At 41.4% G+C, this 17,992-nt stretch overlaps 1 protein-coding gene across 1 annotated transcript in view; it reads left to right on the forward strand.

Annotated features, from left to right (window-relative positions):
* The window catches only part of LOC130099783 (fibrillin-2), a 178,827-nt gene that overhangs the window by 67,271 nt on the left and 93,564 nt on the right, over positions 1–17,992 (forward strand). Inside the window, exons 20-21 of the mRNA XM_056265589.1 lie at positions 8,457–8,507; positions 8,621–8,746. Coding sequence (XP_056121564.1) covers positions 8,457–8,507; positions 8,621–8,746 — 177 coding nt within the window. The remainder of the gene's footprint in view (positions 1–8,456; positions 8,508–8,620; positions 8,747–17,992) is intronic.

Genomic DNA, 17,992 nt, shown 5'->3' on the forward strand with positions numbered 1-17,992 from the left:
TGGAGGGTTCCACATAAGCCCGACCTTCTCGGCGGCCCGGGAAAGCATAGCCGCCCATTCTGGATCAGACTCGGGCAACGCTACACTCCCCGAAGGGGGCAACGCAGCCGAATCTTCATCTCCAGAGGACTGAAGCTCCCCCTTCGATGCTGCGATAGACATCTGGTCGTCAGGTGGAGCTCCAAAGGACACGGCTGGTCGTCCATGAGAAGGACCAGCGCGTTCCTTTGGAGGCTCCAACGGCGGCAGCGCTTGTGAGGCATGAGGGACCCACGGAGATTGCCTCGGCAGGGAAGCCCTCACGGTAATCCTCAGATCACCCTGACCATGCACAGAAGTAGGTCTATTCTGAGGTCCAGAATAGACGCTAGATCGGGGCATAGGCGAGGGGACTGCACCTCCCTTGAGGTAAGCGAGTCTCGATCTCAGCGCTGTCATAGTCATATTCCCGCAATGGGAACATGAACTATTCACAAAAGCTGCCTCGGCATGCTGAATGCCCAAACACGAGAGGCAACTATTGTGGCCATCTGCTGGCGCCAGGGAATGACCGCATCCAGAAACGCACAAGCGGAATGACATCATGAAAAGGACGCAGGGTCACACTTGTGTTGCTCTTTTAGTTGAAAAACAAAAAATATAAAAAAGAAAAAATAACTCAGTGCTGAAGCACCCAGGGATAGCCGCGGTGTAATCAGGGTACACACTCACGAGAGGAACGCCCACCGAGACAGACACACACAGACAGACATAAACACACAAGCAATGCTGTGAAAACAGCAGTTGTGAGCTGTAATGCTCGCGGCCACCGCTGATCGCGCCTTCACTCCAGCACTGGAACAGAGTATTCTCTTTTCGAAGTCTCCAACGATGCAGCAGTCTGCAGAAACTCAGAGTCAAAACGAATCTCGGCTCCGAAATGAAAGACAGTGTGTGCGCGCGCCCGCTTCCGGTTTTATACCCGCGCTGCGGGGCGGGGGCGCGTGACGCGTTCTCGCACGCCAACGTTCATTGGCTTGTTATTTAGATACTCGAAGTTGATAGGGCCCCCTGAAGTGATCCTCTAACGTCGTCTGACGAGCGAGCGACTGAAAGGGAACTGTATTGATCCCAAACTGATTCCACTCTTGTGTCGCAGACTTCTGAACCTTGGTTTCCAATTTCCCAATTTGATGAAAGCCTCAAATGCTTCAGAAAACCTCGGTTTCTCATCACTAATTTTTTGTAATATTGTGAAATATTATTACAGTTTAAAATAACTGTTTTCTTTTTGTACTTTAAAGTGCCTCTAAAGTGAGTCTCCTACAATAGGTTTACATGCATCCAAGGTCAAAACAAACTTTAATATTCTCATACTATTATTCATAGTATATTGTTTCGTTCCTCTCCCAGTCTAGGGGTCAGGAGGGGAAGTAACAAAGGAAAATAATATATGATAATAAAAAGTAATGGTGCATTCAAGTCCTCCTGGGAAGTTCGTACTGACGAGGTGGGAAGTTGTGTTTACGACGTTCAAGTCACTTTCGTCGGAGCAAGATGGCGGTGTACGTTCTCTTAATTGATTACACAAAAATACAGCAAGGTTCTTAAACTCTAGTTCTAGAAAATTAAGAACAAAGAAATGTGCATCAGGTGTGCTTTGCTTTTTATGTTTTTAACTAATTAATGAAGCAAACTTTATCGTTACATATTACATTAGCTTTATGCGCTGTGAATAGTAAAGCCTGACAATAACACTGCTAAATACCTTTTAGTATTGTGGTATCCCGCCATATTTCTTCACTGACACAACTGGTAAAGATCGGGGCTTAAAGAAAATCCAGAGTTTATACGTAATCCACACGTATTTACGACATTGTGGTGGCCACAATGAGGCTGAAGTGTGTTTTCCCCTTATTTTTACGTCTCTACGTTATGGTGCGTTCAAGTCATCTCGTAAAGATCTACGAGATGACTTGAACGCACCATAACGTAGAGACGTAAAAATAAGGGGAAAACACACTTCAGCCTCAGTTTTAGAGTGAAAACATAACACAACTTTAAGGAAAAGTAAAAGTATTTATTTCCTTCATATATCAAAACGCTTAACAAAAAGATATGAATAAATCTTCAGTAGAGGGTATGGCCTAAAATAATAAACGGAACAGAAGCTAACTAAGGTTTAGGGGAGCTACCTACCCTGCACAAAAACAAAGATGAAAATCAACAACACAAACTCCCCTGAGCTTCCTCTCTAACCAAAAACAGGAGAACAATATTATTCACAAATTAAAAAGGCACCCTCTTCCTACATTTCCTAGATAACCATAAGCATGTAAACAGAGCTAATAAGAAGTGATACCTTTCAGACCTTTTAATTACCAACAGAAAAATTAAGTTAATGCCTGCTTTCACAATACCTTTTAGTTACCCACAGGTTAAAAGTCAACACTAGAATTATCCAATACTTTCCAGTTACCCGCACAGGGATAAACTGGTAAGCCAACTAAGTAACCGTTGTTGGCACACAGCAAATAAGCATTGGACAATTTCCAGTCTAAGGGCGGGGAGGAGTGTTCCTCCGCGTAGGCTTTTCTGAGTGCACCATATACTCTGCTCAGTCTCAGGTATGCTCACAACAAGTTGCAGCTGATGGTACTTAACCTGAGTGAGAGAGTGAGGGAGAGAAACAGAGCACAACACAGGGGACGCAAGCATTTTCTCACAACAAATGATATTAGATACAGGGTTGATACAGGGTTTGAAATTAACTTTTTCACTCACCGGCCAATTTGGCTACTACATATTTCAGTTATTAGCCATTCAGAACTATTACTAGCCAAAAAGAAAGAAAGACAGAAATAAACCAGATTAACTACGTTACAGCTTATATATATATATATCATTTGGATTTCATACATTCATTTCTTATTCAAACAAAATCCTGTCATCAAGCCATCTCCCCCTTCCTCTTGAACATGCCCTTCTATGACGTGTGTATTCAGGTAAGCCAGATATGAGCAGATTCTGCACAATACACTGTATTCAATATATCATGAGGACTCAAGTTGAGTATTTGCACTAAATCTGCGCAGATTTGGCTTACACGAACTTCTTCAGCAAAGTGAGTAAACATAATAATAAGTAACACAGCAAATTGGCTAGTGATTTGACAGTGTTATCCGCCACAGTTGATTGTTAATTTCAAACCCTGATGGGATGTAACATAATGGCCCCTATCACACACCCAGCACAACGCAGCGCCAGGCGAGACGCAAGTGTTTTTTGCTAGTTTCAGCCCGAAACCGTTATCATTTTCACGTCTGCGCCACATTGTTTAAATAGCGAATGCATTTGCGCCCATCTGTGCGACCATGGGCTGCTGGTCTGAGAACCAGGTGTGTGTTCGGGCGCATTGTTGGAGCTATTCTGAGGAACTGAAATAGACTGAGCCATCACTGACACCTGCTCTAAAGTCAATGGCGCAGTATTTGTTTTGTTATTTAAAGGGCGCGTTAGTAATATCCGCCTATAGGTGGGTGCACAATGCGTGTACTCTCTACTTATTACACACACATACACACTCTGGTTATTACACACTCACATTCACCCATTCACTCACTCACATACACCGACTTTAAGTTATCTATTTAGGCTTGCATAAGTGTTAATGGAAGTGTCGTTTTTTTATTATTAGGCAAGTGGCGGTTTTCATTAGGGTATTAGGCTACCTTGATTTAATTGAATTTAATTCAAGACTTTTCTCTCTCTCTCTCTGCCTTTTTAGAGTTACACTTCACTGGGGCCTGCACAAACATGTCATTATATATGCATTTCGATGACATTACTATTATTATTTTGTGTAGGACACAGACATATTTAGATGTCGTAATTCCTTGATTTGTTGCGTCTATGTTATGCTCCGCATGATGGCCCTGTCATCTAACAACCAATCACTGTGATCATTGCGAGGAAGCTCGTGCATGAGAATTGGCGTCATTCATAGCAACAAAGACACTTAGTTTAGGAGTTGTCATTTTTCCTTACTAAGAGTAGGTCTGAAAGGCGTTGTGAATAACTTTTAAGGTAAGATAAAATTCTTTATGAATACGGCCCCAGAAACCTACGGGTGACGTCACGGACAATATGTCCATATTTTTGACAGTCTATGGCTTTAGACCATGCGCTTAGATCGTTAAAATAGGGTCCATACTGTTAGATCAAGGATTCACTTTCTAAACCCCTCCTTTCTGAGAGCCTACTCTGCTCTGATTGGTCAGATGGCCCAGTCTGCTGTGATTGGTCTACTCTGCTCTGATTGGTCAGATGGCCCAGTCTGCTGTGATTGGTAAACTTACAGTGAGTGTCAGAAACCAAACTCCCATTTGCTATCTGAATTAATAAAAATACATTTTATTTATATAACGCCTTTCCATTGTTCAAGGAAGCTTTACAAAGTAGATACAATAAGAAAAAATAGCAATAGCAATATAATAGCAATAGTCAAGTCAAGTCATCTTCATTTATATAGCGCTTTTAACAATGAATTGTTTCAAAGCAGCTTTACGGAGATAAACATATAATTTAAGGTAACAGATTGTTTTGGCGTTATAGCGGTTCTTGAATAATGTTACTTCCAGCTAAAGTTAACTTTGATTGATTCACCTCCGTCGAAATGTTCAGACTTTAAACGCGAACCTGTGATTAACGCTGATGGCGTTCACATGCTCATTCAGAATTCTATAGTTATGTGCTTTTTAAAATATGTGCGCAGGTTTGTAATTCATACAACCCAGCCTAAACAAACTACTTTTCTTGCCTATACATTTTGATACAGAATTTTAGAAGCAATATAGTACAGTAGGTAATAATAACAGACAACAGGTAGTAATGATAGACATTAGAATGCACAGAAGAATATTACTAAATAGAAGATTAAGCAAGGATAATACAAAGATAGTAAAAGGGCATTACATAGACAGGATAGCACACAGCAGCATATAATCATGTACAGACCTGCAAACCTGCGCACACATATTCAAACGAATATAACTATAGAATCAATTTTTAATACGCATGCGAACGCCATCAGGTCACAGGTTCGCGTTTAAAGTCTGTTTAGAGAGAACGCTGTCGTCTTAGTGGCCCCTAATGTAATAACAAATGATCATTTTGCTGGAAGTGAATCAATCAAAACCAACTTTAGCTGGAAATAACAGTATTCAAAATCGCTATAAAGCCAAAACAATCTCTGTTACCGTAAATTGTATGTTTCTCTCTGTAAAGCTGCTTTGAAACAATCTCCATAGTTAAAAGCGCTATATAAATAAATGAAGCCGACAGAGGAATACAGAACACAACTTACAGTGGAGAAAATAATGATTTGATTATTGAAGTTTGGCCACTTACAAAGAAATGAAGGGTCTATACATTTTATGGTAGGTTTATTTTAACTGGCAGAGACAGAATATCAACCCAAAAATCCAGAAAAAGGGAGGGATCAGCCCAGAACTACACAGGAGAAGCTTGTTAATGATCTCAAGGCAGTCGGACCACAGTCACCAAGCAAACCATTGGTGTAACTCTACGCTGCAATGGATTGAAGTCCAAGAAGGCACATGTAGAAGCCCATCTGAAGTTTGGCAATGAACATCTAATGATTCAGAGAAGGCGAGAAAATGCTGTGGTCAGATGAGACCAAAATCAAGCTCTTTGGCAACTCGTCGTGTTTGGAGGAAAAGAAATGCTGGCTATGACCCCAAGAACACCATCCCTACAGTCGAGCACAGAGGTGGAAACATCATGCTCTGGGGCTGTTTCTCTACTTAGGGTACAGGACGACTTCACTGTATCGAGGGGCCAATGGTCGGGGCCATGTACCGTAAAATCTTGGACGAGAACCTCCTTCTCTCAGCCAGAACACCGAAGATGGGTCGTGGATGAGTCTTCCAGCATGACAATGACCCAGAACATACCGCCAAGGCACATTAAGGTCTTGGAGTGGTCTAGGCGGTCTCCAGACCTTAATCCTATAGAAAATCTGTGGAGGGAGCTGAAACTTCGAGTTGCAAAGCAACAGCCAAGAAACATTAAGGATTTAGAGAGGATCTGTAAAGAGGAGTGGGCCAAAATCCCTCGTGAGATGTGTGCAAACCTGGCGACCAACTACAAGAAACGTCTTACCTCTGTGCTTGCCAACAAGGGTTTCTCCACCAAGTACTAAATTATGTTTTGCTTGGGGATCAAATAGTTATTTCATTCACTGAAATGCAAATCAATCGATAACCTATAATGTGTTTTTTTTTCATGTGTTAATATTCTGTCTCTATCCGTTAAAATAAACCTGCCATAAAAATGATTGACCCTTAATTTCTTTCTCCACTATATGAATGAAACATTGAATGAATGAAACATTCAGAGGACAAATGGGTTTTGAGTTAGGATTTGAATTCAGAAATATTAATAGTTCAGCAGAGTGACCGGGGAGGGAATTCCAGAGTTTGGGTGCAATAATGCCAAATGATCCGAGGGACAGAGAGAAGACCAGACTCAGATGACCGAAGAAGTGATCGGGTCGAGGCGTAGGGGAGAAGCAGATTATAGAGATAGCTAGGAGCCAAGCCATGCAATGATGTGAAAGTGAGCAGTAGTATTTTGTACTTGATACGATAGGCCACTGGAAGCCAGTGGAGAATTGAGAGAGAGCCAGAGTCACCAGAGGAGTGGGTCATTCACTACCTTTACAAGGGCAGTTTCAGTACTATGAAAACCAGTTTGAAAAGGATCAAAGAGGTTATTTTGAACTAGAAAAGACTGAAGCTGGGAGGCAACCGTTTTTTTCAGGTAATTTGGCAATAAATGGTAGATTTGAAATAGGACGATAATTAGAGGGGTCGAGGTTGTGCTTCTTGAGAACTGTGGAAACTGCGGCAGTTTTGAGTGGCAGAGGAAATGAAGAGATGCATTGATGAAGTGAGAAACAGGTGCAGAGAGGACAGAGTGGCATTTCAGGAGAAAAGTGCTGGTCTTCGCTTCTGAATTTCCATCAAAACCTACACAGGTTTGTGCGGGAAGCGAGACTGGATTTACGCTTCGAGCACTTGTTTCTTTCTTTGATCTTTGGAATTTTTTACACTCACAAGCTGCCAAATTACACACTTAATGAAATTTAAAGGGATAGTTCACCTCAGTAATGACTCTCCCTCATGTTGTTCCAACCCCGTAAGACTTTCGTTCATCTTCGGAACACAAATTAAGATATTTTTGATTAAATCTGAGAGCTGTCTCACTCCTCCATAGGCTTCTAAGAGATCGAAACTTGCCGGCCCAGAAAATTTAAAGACATTGTTAAAATAGTCCGAGTGACTACAGTGGCTCAACCTTAAGTTTATCAAGCGACGAGAATACTTTTTGTGCGCAAAAAACAAACAAAAATAACAACTTTATTCAACTATTAATTTCCTTCTCTGTGGCCCTCGAGATTTCACATAGTGTAACAGCGCAGCGCTTCTGGGCTGTACGTCACACGTAGGCTCGTGATTGGCCGACGCTGGTCCTGTGTGTTTGATGTGTGTGACGTACAACCTAGAAGCGCTGCGCTGTTACACTACGCGAAATCTCGAGGCATAATAGGGGCACTTTAAAGTGTAATTTGTTCCTGTGATCAAAGATGAATTTTCTCCAGTCTTCAATGTCACATGATCCTTCTGAAAGGAGGATTTTTCTTTTTTTTAAATTCAAGATTGAAAAATATATTTGTCACCAGTCACGGCGATAAGGCATGTTTTAAATTGCTTTGTACTTAGTCATTTCTATGTGGAATTAGTATGTCATATGCTTGTAATACTTTATAAGTAGTGCTGACAGTATCTGTTCCTTGTTTTTATGGTTTCTTGTAGTCTATTTTTTATTTGCAATTTTTAATTTCTGTTTTTTAAAATGTAATAAAAATGAAAATAACAAAAAAGACATCATTCTAATACGGTGCTCAAGAAATATTTCTTATTATTAAGAGTTAAAACAGAGTATAAAACAGTTAATGTTTAACATTTTTGTTGAAGCTGCAATTGATTTTTTCAAGATTCTTTGATAAATAGAAAGTTCATTTTTAAAGTTAATTAAAGATTTTTAGTAAATACTTTTACTCTCTTTTGATCAATTTAATGTGTCCTTGCTGAATAAAAAAAATTATTATAAAAAGCTAGGAATCATAGTGTATTGTACATGTTAAGTATATTTGAATTTCAACCTGATTAGTTTATTAGCCCATTATATTATATGATTAAAAAAAATCAAATTTTTGTTAAAAAAAACTTTAAAAGTATACTTTTTATTGGCAAAAATATTAAATACTTGAAAATGTTTTAAACATTTTTACTGGTATTTCTATTAATTTAAAACCTGTATGTCTTTTCAAAGGAAAATAATGGATTGTGACATGCTTTTTATTTCATGAATGCTATTATTTATGTCCACAGATCCTGTATGTGAACAAGGATTTGCTCGGCCAAGAGGAGCTTCATGTGAAGGTGACCGTGTCATATTGAAGTGACTGACACATAAACTATAAAATCTCAGATTTTTGTCTTAAGCTTACCTAGTTAATCACAATGCACTTATCTGTCGCTCTCTCTCTGTGTAGATGTGAATGAGTGTGAGGTGTTTCCTGGTGTGTGTCATAATGGACACTGTGTGAACACTAGAGGTTCCTTTAAATGCCAGTGTCCGGAGAGTCTCACACTGGATGTCACTGGACGTCTCTGTGTGGGTGAGTTACGCTGGAGTATCTGCTGTCTTCAGCTCTTTCTCATAGTCATTCACCTTCACCATAGCCACTATCACTCCATCACTCTTTCTTTGGCTTTAATTCCCTGAAATATGTTTTCGGATCTGGATCTTTGGAAATACGTCTGATCTTGTGTGCTTTAACCATAAGTAGTCTTTTATAATCACTTAACCACTACTCAGATAACTTTGTTTTATATCAACACTGGCAGTTACACTGCTGAAGCTTTTTTGTAGCCTGCATGATTTTGTCATCATTGAATTAAATGGTTAGTTCACACCAAAGTGAAAATTCTGTCAACATTTACTCTCCCTCATATCGTTTCAAGTCTATAAGACTTTCATTCATCTTCAAATAAAAATAAAGTTACAAAATACAAACAAAATACAAGCTTGTTAGCACTCCAGAACTAATTACACAGACCACTCTCTGCTCTTGAAGATCTCCTTGAACACACTGTGTATTGGCTGCTGGCTCTTTGGCCTTGCCCGTAACTTACCATGAGACAGCAGCCCATTCACATGGAGAATTTTGCTCTTCAAGACTAAAGGCTCGTACACACCAAGGACGATAACTAGAAAGATAATGATAAAGATATAGTTCGAAAAACCGTTCTCAATATTAAAGAATAGCAGAGTTCACAGTCACACCACAGCTGTAACGATAACAGCACAGAGAAACGGTAACGGTGGAATTACTTTCAGAACGATTTTCTCCTGCTAAAGAACGATAAAAACATTGACAGCCAATCAGAATCCATCCTACTGTGACGAGCTCGAGCATTTAAAGCGTCAGACAACGATATCGTCTGCTGGTGTGGACACTAATATAGTTATCTTAGTAACCACTTTACAATAAGGTTCATTGGTTAACAGTAGTTAATGTGACATGTTGGCTGCATGATAAAGTACTAATTGTTGGTGATTTTAATATACATGTAGATAATGAAAAAGATGCTTTGGGATTGGCATTTAAAGACATTGTAAACTCAATTGGAGTTAGACAACACGTGTCAGGACCTACTCATTGTCGTAATCATACTCTAGATCTAATATTATCACATGGAATAGATGTTGATGCCGTTGAAATTCTGCAGCAGAGCGATGACATCTCAGATCATTATCTAGTCTCATGTAAATTACATTTAGCCAAGGCTGCAAAGCCGACTCCGTGTTATAAATACGTCAAAGAAGATTAAAGAAAATAGTCCAACGCCGTGGTACAGCGAGCACACTCAGGCCCTTAAGAGAGCAGCCAGAAAAATGGAGCGCAACTGGAAGAAAACTAAACTAGAGGTATTTCGGATTTCGTGGAAAGAGAGCTCGATTGCTTACAGAGAGGCTTTAAAAGCTGCTAGATCTGCTTATTTTTCAAACCTATTAGAAGAAAATAAACATAATCCTAGGTATTTATTTGAAACAGTGGCTAAACTAACGAAAAAGAAAGCTTCAAGCTCAGAAGTGTCAAAGCAACACGGCAGTGATGACTTTATGAACTTCTTCACTTATAAAATCGATAATATCAGGGAGAAAATTATAACTATGCAACCGTCTACCACAGTATCGCATCAGGAAGTGCATTGTAGTCTCCCTGAGGAAAAATTTGATTTATTTGTTGCTATAGGAGAGGAAGAATTCTGCAAACTCGTTAATTCATCTAAATCGACAACTTGTATGTTAGATCCTATACCGACTAAGCTACTGAAAGAGATGTTTCCAGAGGTCATATATCCTCTTCTTAATATCATTAATTCATCTTTGTCTCTAGGATATGTACCAAAAACCTTTAAACTGGCTATGATAAAACCGCTTGTTAAAAAACCACAGCTTGATCCTACAGAATTAGTCAATTACAGGCCGATCTCGAATCTGCCTTTTCTGTCAAAGATATTAGAAAAAGCAGTATCTTCACAACTGTGTTCCTTTCTAGAAAGAAATGATATCTGCGAGGATTTTCAGTCCGGATTTAGACCGTACCATAGCACTGAGACAGCTCTCATCAGAGTCACAAATGATTTGCTCTTATCATCCGATCGTGGTTGTATCTCTCTATTAGTGTTACTCGATCTTAGTGCTGCATTTGACACCATTGACCACAACATTCTTTTAAATAGACTAGAAAACTATGTTGGCATTAGTGGAATTGCATTAGCATGGTTTAAATCATACTTAACTGACCGTTATCAGTTTGTAGCAGTAAATGAAGAGATGTCTTATCGATCACAAGTTCAGTATGGCGTACCACAAGGCTCAGTACTAGGACCGCTGCTGTTCACTCTGTACATGCTACCATTAGGAGATATCATTAGGAAACATGGAGTTAGCTTTCACTGTTATGCCGATGATACTCAGCTGTATATTTCTTCACGCCCCGACGAAACTTACCAATTCACAAAATTAACGGAATGCATAGCTGATATAAAAAATTGGATGACTAGTAATTTCCTACTACTAAATTCTGAAAAGACAGAGATTCTAATTATTGGACAAAAAACTTCCACACGTAATAACCCAGAATACTGTCTAACACTTAATGGCTGCTCTGTCAAGTCTTCGTCGTCGGTTAGGAACCTGGGTGTGCTCTTTGATACCAATCTCTCATTTGAAAGTCACGTGTCTAGTATCTGTAAAACTGCATTTTTCCATCTTAAAAATATATCTAAATTACGCCATATGCTCTCATTGGGAAATGCGGAACAATTAGTCCATGCGTTCATGACCTCAAGGCTAGATTATTGTAATGCTCTACTGGGTGGTTGCCCTGCACGCTTAATAAACAAACTACAGCTAGTTCAAAACGCCGCAGCTCGAGTTCTTACCAGAACCAGGAAATATGACCATATTAGCCCGGTTCTGTCAACACTGCATTGGCTCCCTATTAAACATCGTATAAATTTTAAAATATTGTTGATTACCTACAAAGCACTAAATGGTTTAGCTCCCCAGTACTTGAGCGAGCTCTTAACACATTATAGTCCTTCACGTCTATTGCGATCTCAAAATTCCGGCCAGTTGATAATACCTAGAATATCAAAATCGACTGCTGGCGGTAGATCCTTTTCCTATTTAGCACCAAAACTCAGGAACAATCTTCCTAACATTGTCTGGGAAGCAGACACACTCTGTCAGTTCAAAGCTAGACTAAAAACACATCTCTTTGACCTAGCATACAAATAATACATTATAGACTTCTATAAATTCAATGTTAGGCTGCATAGATTAGGTCATTCGGAACTGGGAACACTTCCCTTAAATCTTGATGTACTCGCTACATCATAAGAAGAATGGCATCTACGCTAATATTAGTGTCTTTGTTTATCCCGAGGTTTTCCCGCAGCCTGCCGGATCCAGGCCGTGTCCAGATCTGACGAAGGAGATTTGCCTGGACCCGATGACAATGCAGTGCTGAAGTATCCACTATCCTCTCCCTATGGAGGATCCCTTTCCCACTCTACAGATAAAGCGCTGTGAATTCCGGCTCGCGTACCCCGAAGTGATAAAATAAAACAAAATTCTGTATCAAAATTTATAGGCAAGAAAGTAGTTTGTTTAGGCTGGGTTGTATGAATTACAAACCTGCGCACATATTTTAAAAAGCACATAACTATAGAATTCTGAATGAGCATGTGAACGCCATCAGCGTTAATCACAGGTTCGCGTTTAAAGTCTGATCATTTCGACGGAGGTGAATCAATCAAAGTTAACTTTAGCTGGAAGTAACATTATTCAAGAACCGCTATAACGCCAAAACAATCTGTTACCTTAAATTATATGTTTATCTCTGTAAAGCTGCTTTGAAACAATTCATTGTTAAAAGCGCTATATAAATGAAGATGACTTGACTTGACATGAACTAACAATGAGCAATACATTAGTTACAGTATTTATTCATCTTTGTTAATGTTAGTTAATATTAATCCAGCTGTTCATTGTTTGTTCATGTTAGTTCACGGTGTATTAACTAATGTTAACAAATACAACCTTTGATTTTAATAATGTATTAGTAAATGTTGAAATTAATATTAACCAAGATTAATAAATGCTGTAGAAGTATTGTTCATTCTTAGTTCATGTTAACTAAGGTAGTTAACTAATGAACCTTATTGTAAAGTGTTACCGTTATCTTTATAGTTATCGTTCTTGGTGTGAACGGGCCTTCACTCTTGAGCTTGTAAATATTAAAGGATAAAAAAACTCATTACTCACTGCAATTGAACGGCTTGCATCAGAGGGTTATCTTCCAGAGCGTTGTGGTTGATCCTGTTTCAATACAAGCGTACTTGCTGCCTTGGCTTGTGAAGAAGCTGTTGCTGTTTAAGTTGTCTAAGCACTGTTTAGACCGGTCGCTTCAGCTTGCTGGAGGACTGTACTCCGTATTCTTCCTGCCACTGAATCAGCTTTAAGTTCTGCTTAAAGCTCGCGCCGTAAAATGTGCTCTAGCACAAATGCTTGTGGCAATCAAATTGAAAGGAAAGACTTGCCCCGCGTTTGTACCACCTGTTTAGGATTGGGGCTTTACAGGACCCAGTTTCATGCTTGGGCTGCTTTCTTTTTGACTTGTGAATGTTCTCGAAGCGATGTGAGTCATTCCAGGCGAATTTGGAACTGAGTTGCCCTGGTTCGGACCCTCTCCTTCCCGAATTAGTCATGGGGTTAGAGGATGAGGCTCAAGCAGCTGAGTGCGATGCATAGCTGACTTTGTGATGAGAACTGCAAGGTCTACTAAGCAGGCTGTGGGTCCTATGGGCTGATGAGAGCAGCGCAAAGACATCTGTAGTTGAACTTGCCGAGAACAATGAATAAGGATCACCTATTGTTTCTTAATGCACCTATGTCCCTAAATGGGCTCTTTGGATTAGTTGTAGAAAACATGCAATCCTGCTGTGAGTCCAGTAAAAAAGCTTTTAATTGCCTTTTGCCCCCCCAGGGAAGCGCAGCCGTCAGCAGGTGCCCTCTCGTTTTACCTCAGCTGCACAGGATTATAATCCGTGACAGCTTCGCTGGGCACCCAGTAGGCGACCCCAACCAACCGGCCATTCGCTTTGTTCACTTTGAAATTAATTTTTGATATGTTTTAGCTTACCTCAAGGGCATCCAAGATGTAGGTGTCTTTGTTTCCGCAGTAGTTTAATTTTGATATTTTTTTTAGGTCAAACCGTTCTTGTCTGTCAGTCATATAATGCAGGTCTATGGTCACCACCTCAAAGAGCATGCACAGAGAAGTCCAAATTAAACATGATTTAATGACTCGTAAATATAAATACACATTGATGGCCTACGACACGAAACGAGCGGTTTGTGTGAGAAAACGAACAGTATTTATATTGTTTTTACCTCTTGTAACCACAGCCACGTCCAAGTGATCTGAGGGTGCGGGCGCTTCAGTCTGTGCAAGCGCCGGAAAGCGCCGGAAAGCGCCGGAAGTGATCTCTCGCGCGTGTACGTCACTCATTGTTTACACAGAGATTTCGGAAGTGTTACCTTTCACTGTGAAGATCTAAACATATTTAGATATATCGAAATCGTCTTCCATTGCGATTTCCTGTATATCAACAGACAACGTTGAATTTTTTTTTGCAACCGCATGAGAGATCACTTCCGACGCTTTCCGGCGCTTGCGCGCCCTCTATGGAGCAGAGGAATCCGGAGTAAAACCTCTATGGAGCAGAGGAATCCGAAGTAAAACCTCTATGGAGCAGAGGAATCCGGAGTAAAACCTCTATGGGGCAGAGGAATCCGGAGTAAAGCCTCTATGGAGCAGAGGAATCTGGAGTAAAACCTCTATGGAGCAAAGGAATCCGGAGTAAAGCCTCTGTGGAGCAGAGGAACCCGGAGTAAAGCCTCTGTGGAGCAGAGGAATCCGGAGTAAAGCCTCTGTGGAGCAGAGGAATCCGAAGTAAAACCTCTATGGAGCAGAGGAATCCGGAGTAAAACCTCTATGGAGCAGAGGAATCCGGAGTAAAACCTCTATGGAGCAGAGGAATCCGAAGTAAAACCTCTATGGAGCAGAGGAATCCGAAGTAAAACCTCTATGGAGCAGAGGAATCTGGAGTAAAACCTCTATGGTGCAGAGGAATCCGGAGTAAAACCTCTATGGAGCAGAGGAATCCGAAGTAAAACCTCTATGGTGCAGAGGAATCCGGAGTAAAACCTCTATGGAGCAGAGGAATCCGGAGTAAAACCTCTATGGAGCAGAGGAATCCGAAGTAAAACCTCTATGGAGCAGAGGAATCCGAAGTAAAACCTCTACGGAGCAGAGGAATCCGGAGTAAAACCTCTATGAAGCAGAGGAAGCAGAGGAATCCGAAGTAAAACCTCTATGGAGCAGAGGAATCCGGAGTAAAACCTCTATGGAGCAGAGGAATCCGGAGTAAAACCTCTATGGAGCAGAGGAATCCGAAGTAAAACCTCTATGGTGCAGAGGAATCCGAAGTAAAACCTCTATGGAGCAGAGGAATCTGGAGTAAAACCTCTATGGTGCAGAGGAATCCGGAGTAAAACCTCTATGGAGCAGAGGAATCCGAAGTAAAACCTCTATGGTGCAGAGGAATCCGGAGTAAAACCTCTATGGAGCAGAGGAATCCGGAGTAAACCCTCTATGGAGCAGAGGAATCCGAAGTAAAACCTCTATGGAGCAGAGGAATCCGAAGTAAAACCTCTACGGAGCAGAGGAATCCGGAGTAAAACCTCTATGAAGCAGAGGAATCCGGAGTAAAACCTCTATGGAGCAGAGGAATCCGAATTAAAACCTCTATGGAGCAGAGGAATCCGGAGTAAAACCTCTTTGGAGCAGAGGAATCCGAAGTAAAACCTCTATGGAGCAGAGGAATCCGGAGTAAAACCTCTATGGAGCAGAGGAATCCGGAGGAATCCGAAGTAAAACCTCTATGGTGCAGAGGAATCCGAGGTAAAACCTCTATGGAGCAGAGGAATCCGGAGTAAAACCTCTATGGAGCAGAGGAATCCGAAGTAAAACCTCTATGGAGCAGAGGAATCCGAAGTAAAACCTCTATGGAGCAGAGGAATCCGAAGTAAAACCTCTATGGAGCAGAGGAATCCGGAGTAAAACCTCTATGGAGCAGAGGAATCCGAAGTAAAACCTCTATGGAGCAGAGGAATCCGAAGTAAAACCTCTATGGAGCAGAGGAATCCGGAGTAAAACCTCTATGGAGCAGAGGAATCCGAAGTAAAACCTCTATGGAGCAGAGGAATCCGGAGTAAAACCTCTATGGAGCCGAGGAATCCGAAGTAAAACCTCTATGGAGCAGAGGAATCCGAAGTAAAACCTCTATGGAGCAGAGGAATCCGAAGTAAAACCTCTATGGAGCAGAGGAATCCGAAGTAAAACCTCTATGGAGCAGAGGAATCCGAAGTAAAACCTCTATGGAGCAGAGGAATCCGGAGTAAAACCTCTATGGAGCCGAGGAATCCGGAGTAAAACCTCTATGGAGCAGAGGAATCCAAAGTAAAACCTCTATGGAGCAGAGGAATCCGAAGTAAAACCTCTACGGAGCAGAGGAATCCGGAGTAAAACCTCTATGAAGCAGAGGAAGCAGAGGAATCCGAAATATAACCTCTATGGAGCAGAGGAATCCGGAGTAAAACCTCTATGGAGCAGAGGAATCCGAAGTAAAACCTCTATGGAGCAGAGGAATCCGAAGTAAAACCTCTACGGAGCAGAGGAATCCGGAGTAAAACCTCTATGAAGCAGAGGAAGCAGAGGAATCCGAAGTAAAACCTCTATGGAGCAGAGGAATCCGAAGTAAAACCTCTATGGAGCAGAGGAATCCGAAGTAAAACCTCTATGGAGCAGAGGAATCCGGAGTAAAACCTCTATGGAGCCGAGGAATCCGGAGTAAAACCTCTATGGAGCAGAGGAATCCGAAGTAAAACCTCTATGGAGCAGAGGAATCCGAAGTAAAACCTCTATGGAGCAGAGGAATCCGAAGTAAAACCTCTATGGAGCAGAGGAATCCGAAGTAAAACCTCTATGGAGCAGAGGAATCTGGAGTAAAACCTCTATGGAGCAGAGGAATCTGAAATAAAACCTCTATGGAGCAGAGGAATCCGAAGTAAAACCTCTACGGAGCAGAGGAATCCGGAGTAAAACCTCTATGGAGCAGAGGAATCCGAAGTAAAACCTCTACGGAGCAGAGGAATCCGGAGTAAAACCTCTATGAAGCAGAGGAAGCAGAGGAATCCGAAGTAAAACCTCTATGGAGCAGAGGAATCCGAAGTAAAACCTCTATGGAGCAGAGGAATCCGAAGTAAAACCTCTATGGAGCAGAGGAATCCGAAGTAAAACCTCTTTGGAGCAGAGGAATCCGAAGTAAAACCTCTATGGAGCAGAGGAATCCGGAGTAAAACCTCTATGGAGCCGAGGAATCCGGAGTAAAACCTCTATGGAGCAGAGGAATCCGAAGTAAAACCTCTATGGAGCAGAGGAATCCGAAGTAAAACCTCTACGGAGCAGAGGAATCCGGAGTAAAACCTCTATGGAGCAGAGGAATCCGAAGTAAAACCTCTACGGAGCAGAGGAATCCGGAGTAAAACCTCTATGAAGCAGAGGAAGCAGAGGAATCCGAAGTAAAACCTCTATGGAGCAGAGGAATCCGAAGTAAAACCTCTATGGAGCAGAGGAATCCGGAGTAAAACCTCTATGGAGCAGAGGAATCCGGAGTAAAGCCTCTGTGGGGCAGAGGAATCCGGAGTAAAGCCTCTATGGAGCAGAGGAATCCGGAGTAAAACCTCTATGAAGCAGAGGAAGCAGAGGAATCCGAAGTAAAACCTCTACGGAGCAGAGGAATCCGAAGTAAAACCTCTATGGAGCAGAGGAATCCGGAGGAATCCGAAGTAAAACCTCTATGGAGCAGAGGAATCCGGAGTAAAACCTCTATGGAGCAGAGGAATCCGAAGTAAAACCTCTATGGAGCAGAGGAATCCGGAGTAAAACCTCTACGGAGCAGAGGAATCCGGAGTAAAACCTCTATGAAGCAGAGGAAGCAGAGGAATCCGAAGTAAAACCTCTATGGAGCAGAGGAATCCGGAGGAATCCGAAGTAAAACCTCTATGGAGCAGAGAGATCCGAAGTAAAACCTCTATGGAGCAGAGGAATCCGGAGTAAAACCTTTATGGAGCAGAGGAATCCGGAGTAAAACCTCTATGGAGCAGAGGAATCCGGAGTAAAAACTCCTCACAGAACTCATTACAGAAAGCAACCCTAACATAG

This window comes from Rhinichthys klamathensis, unplaced genomic scaffold (assembly GCF_029890125.1).
Source record: "Rhinichthys klamathensis goyatoka isolate OS25496 unplaced genomic scaffold, OSU_Roscu_1.1 h1tg000236l_1, whole genome shotgun sequence".
NCBI classification, from domain to species: domain Eukaryota; kingdom Metazoa; phylum Chordata; class Actinopteri; order Cypriniformes; family Leuciscidae; genus Rhinichthys; species Rhinichthys klamathensis.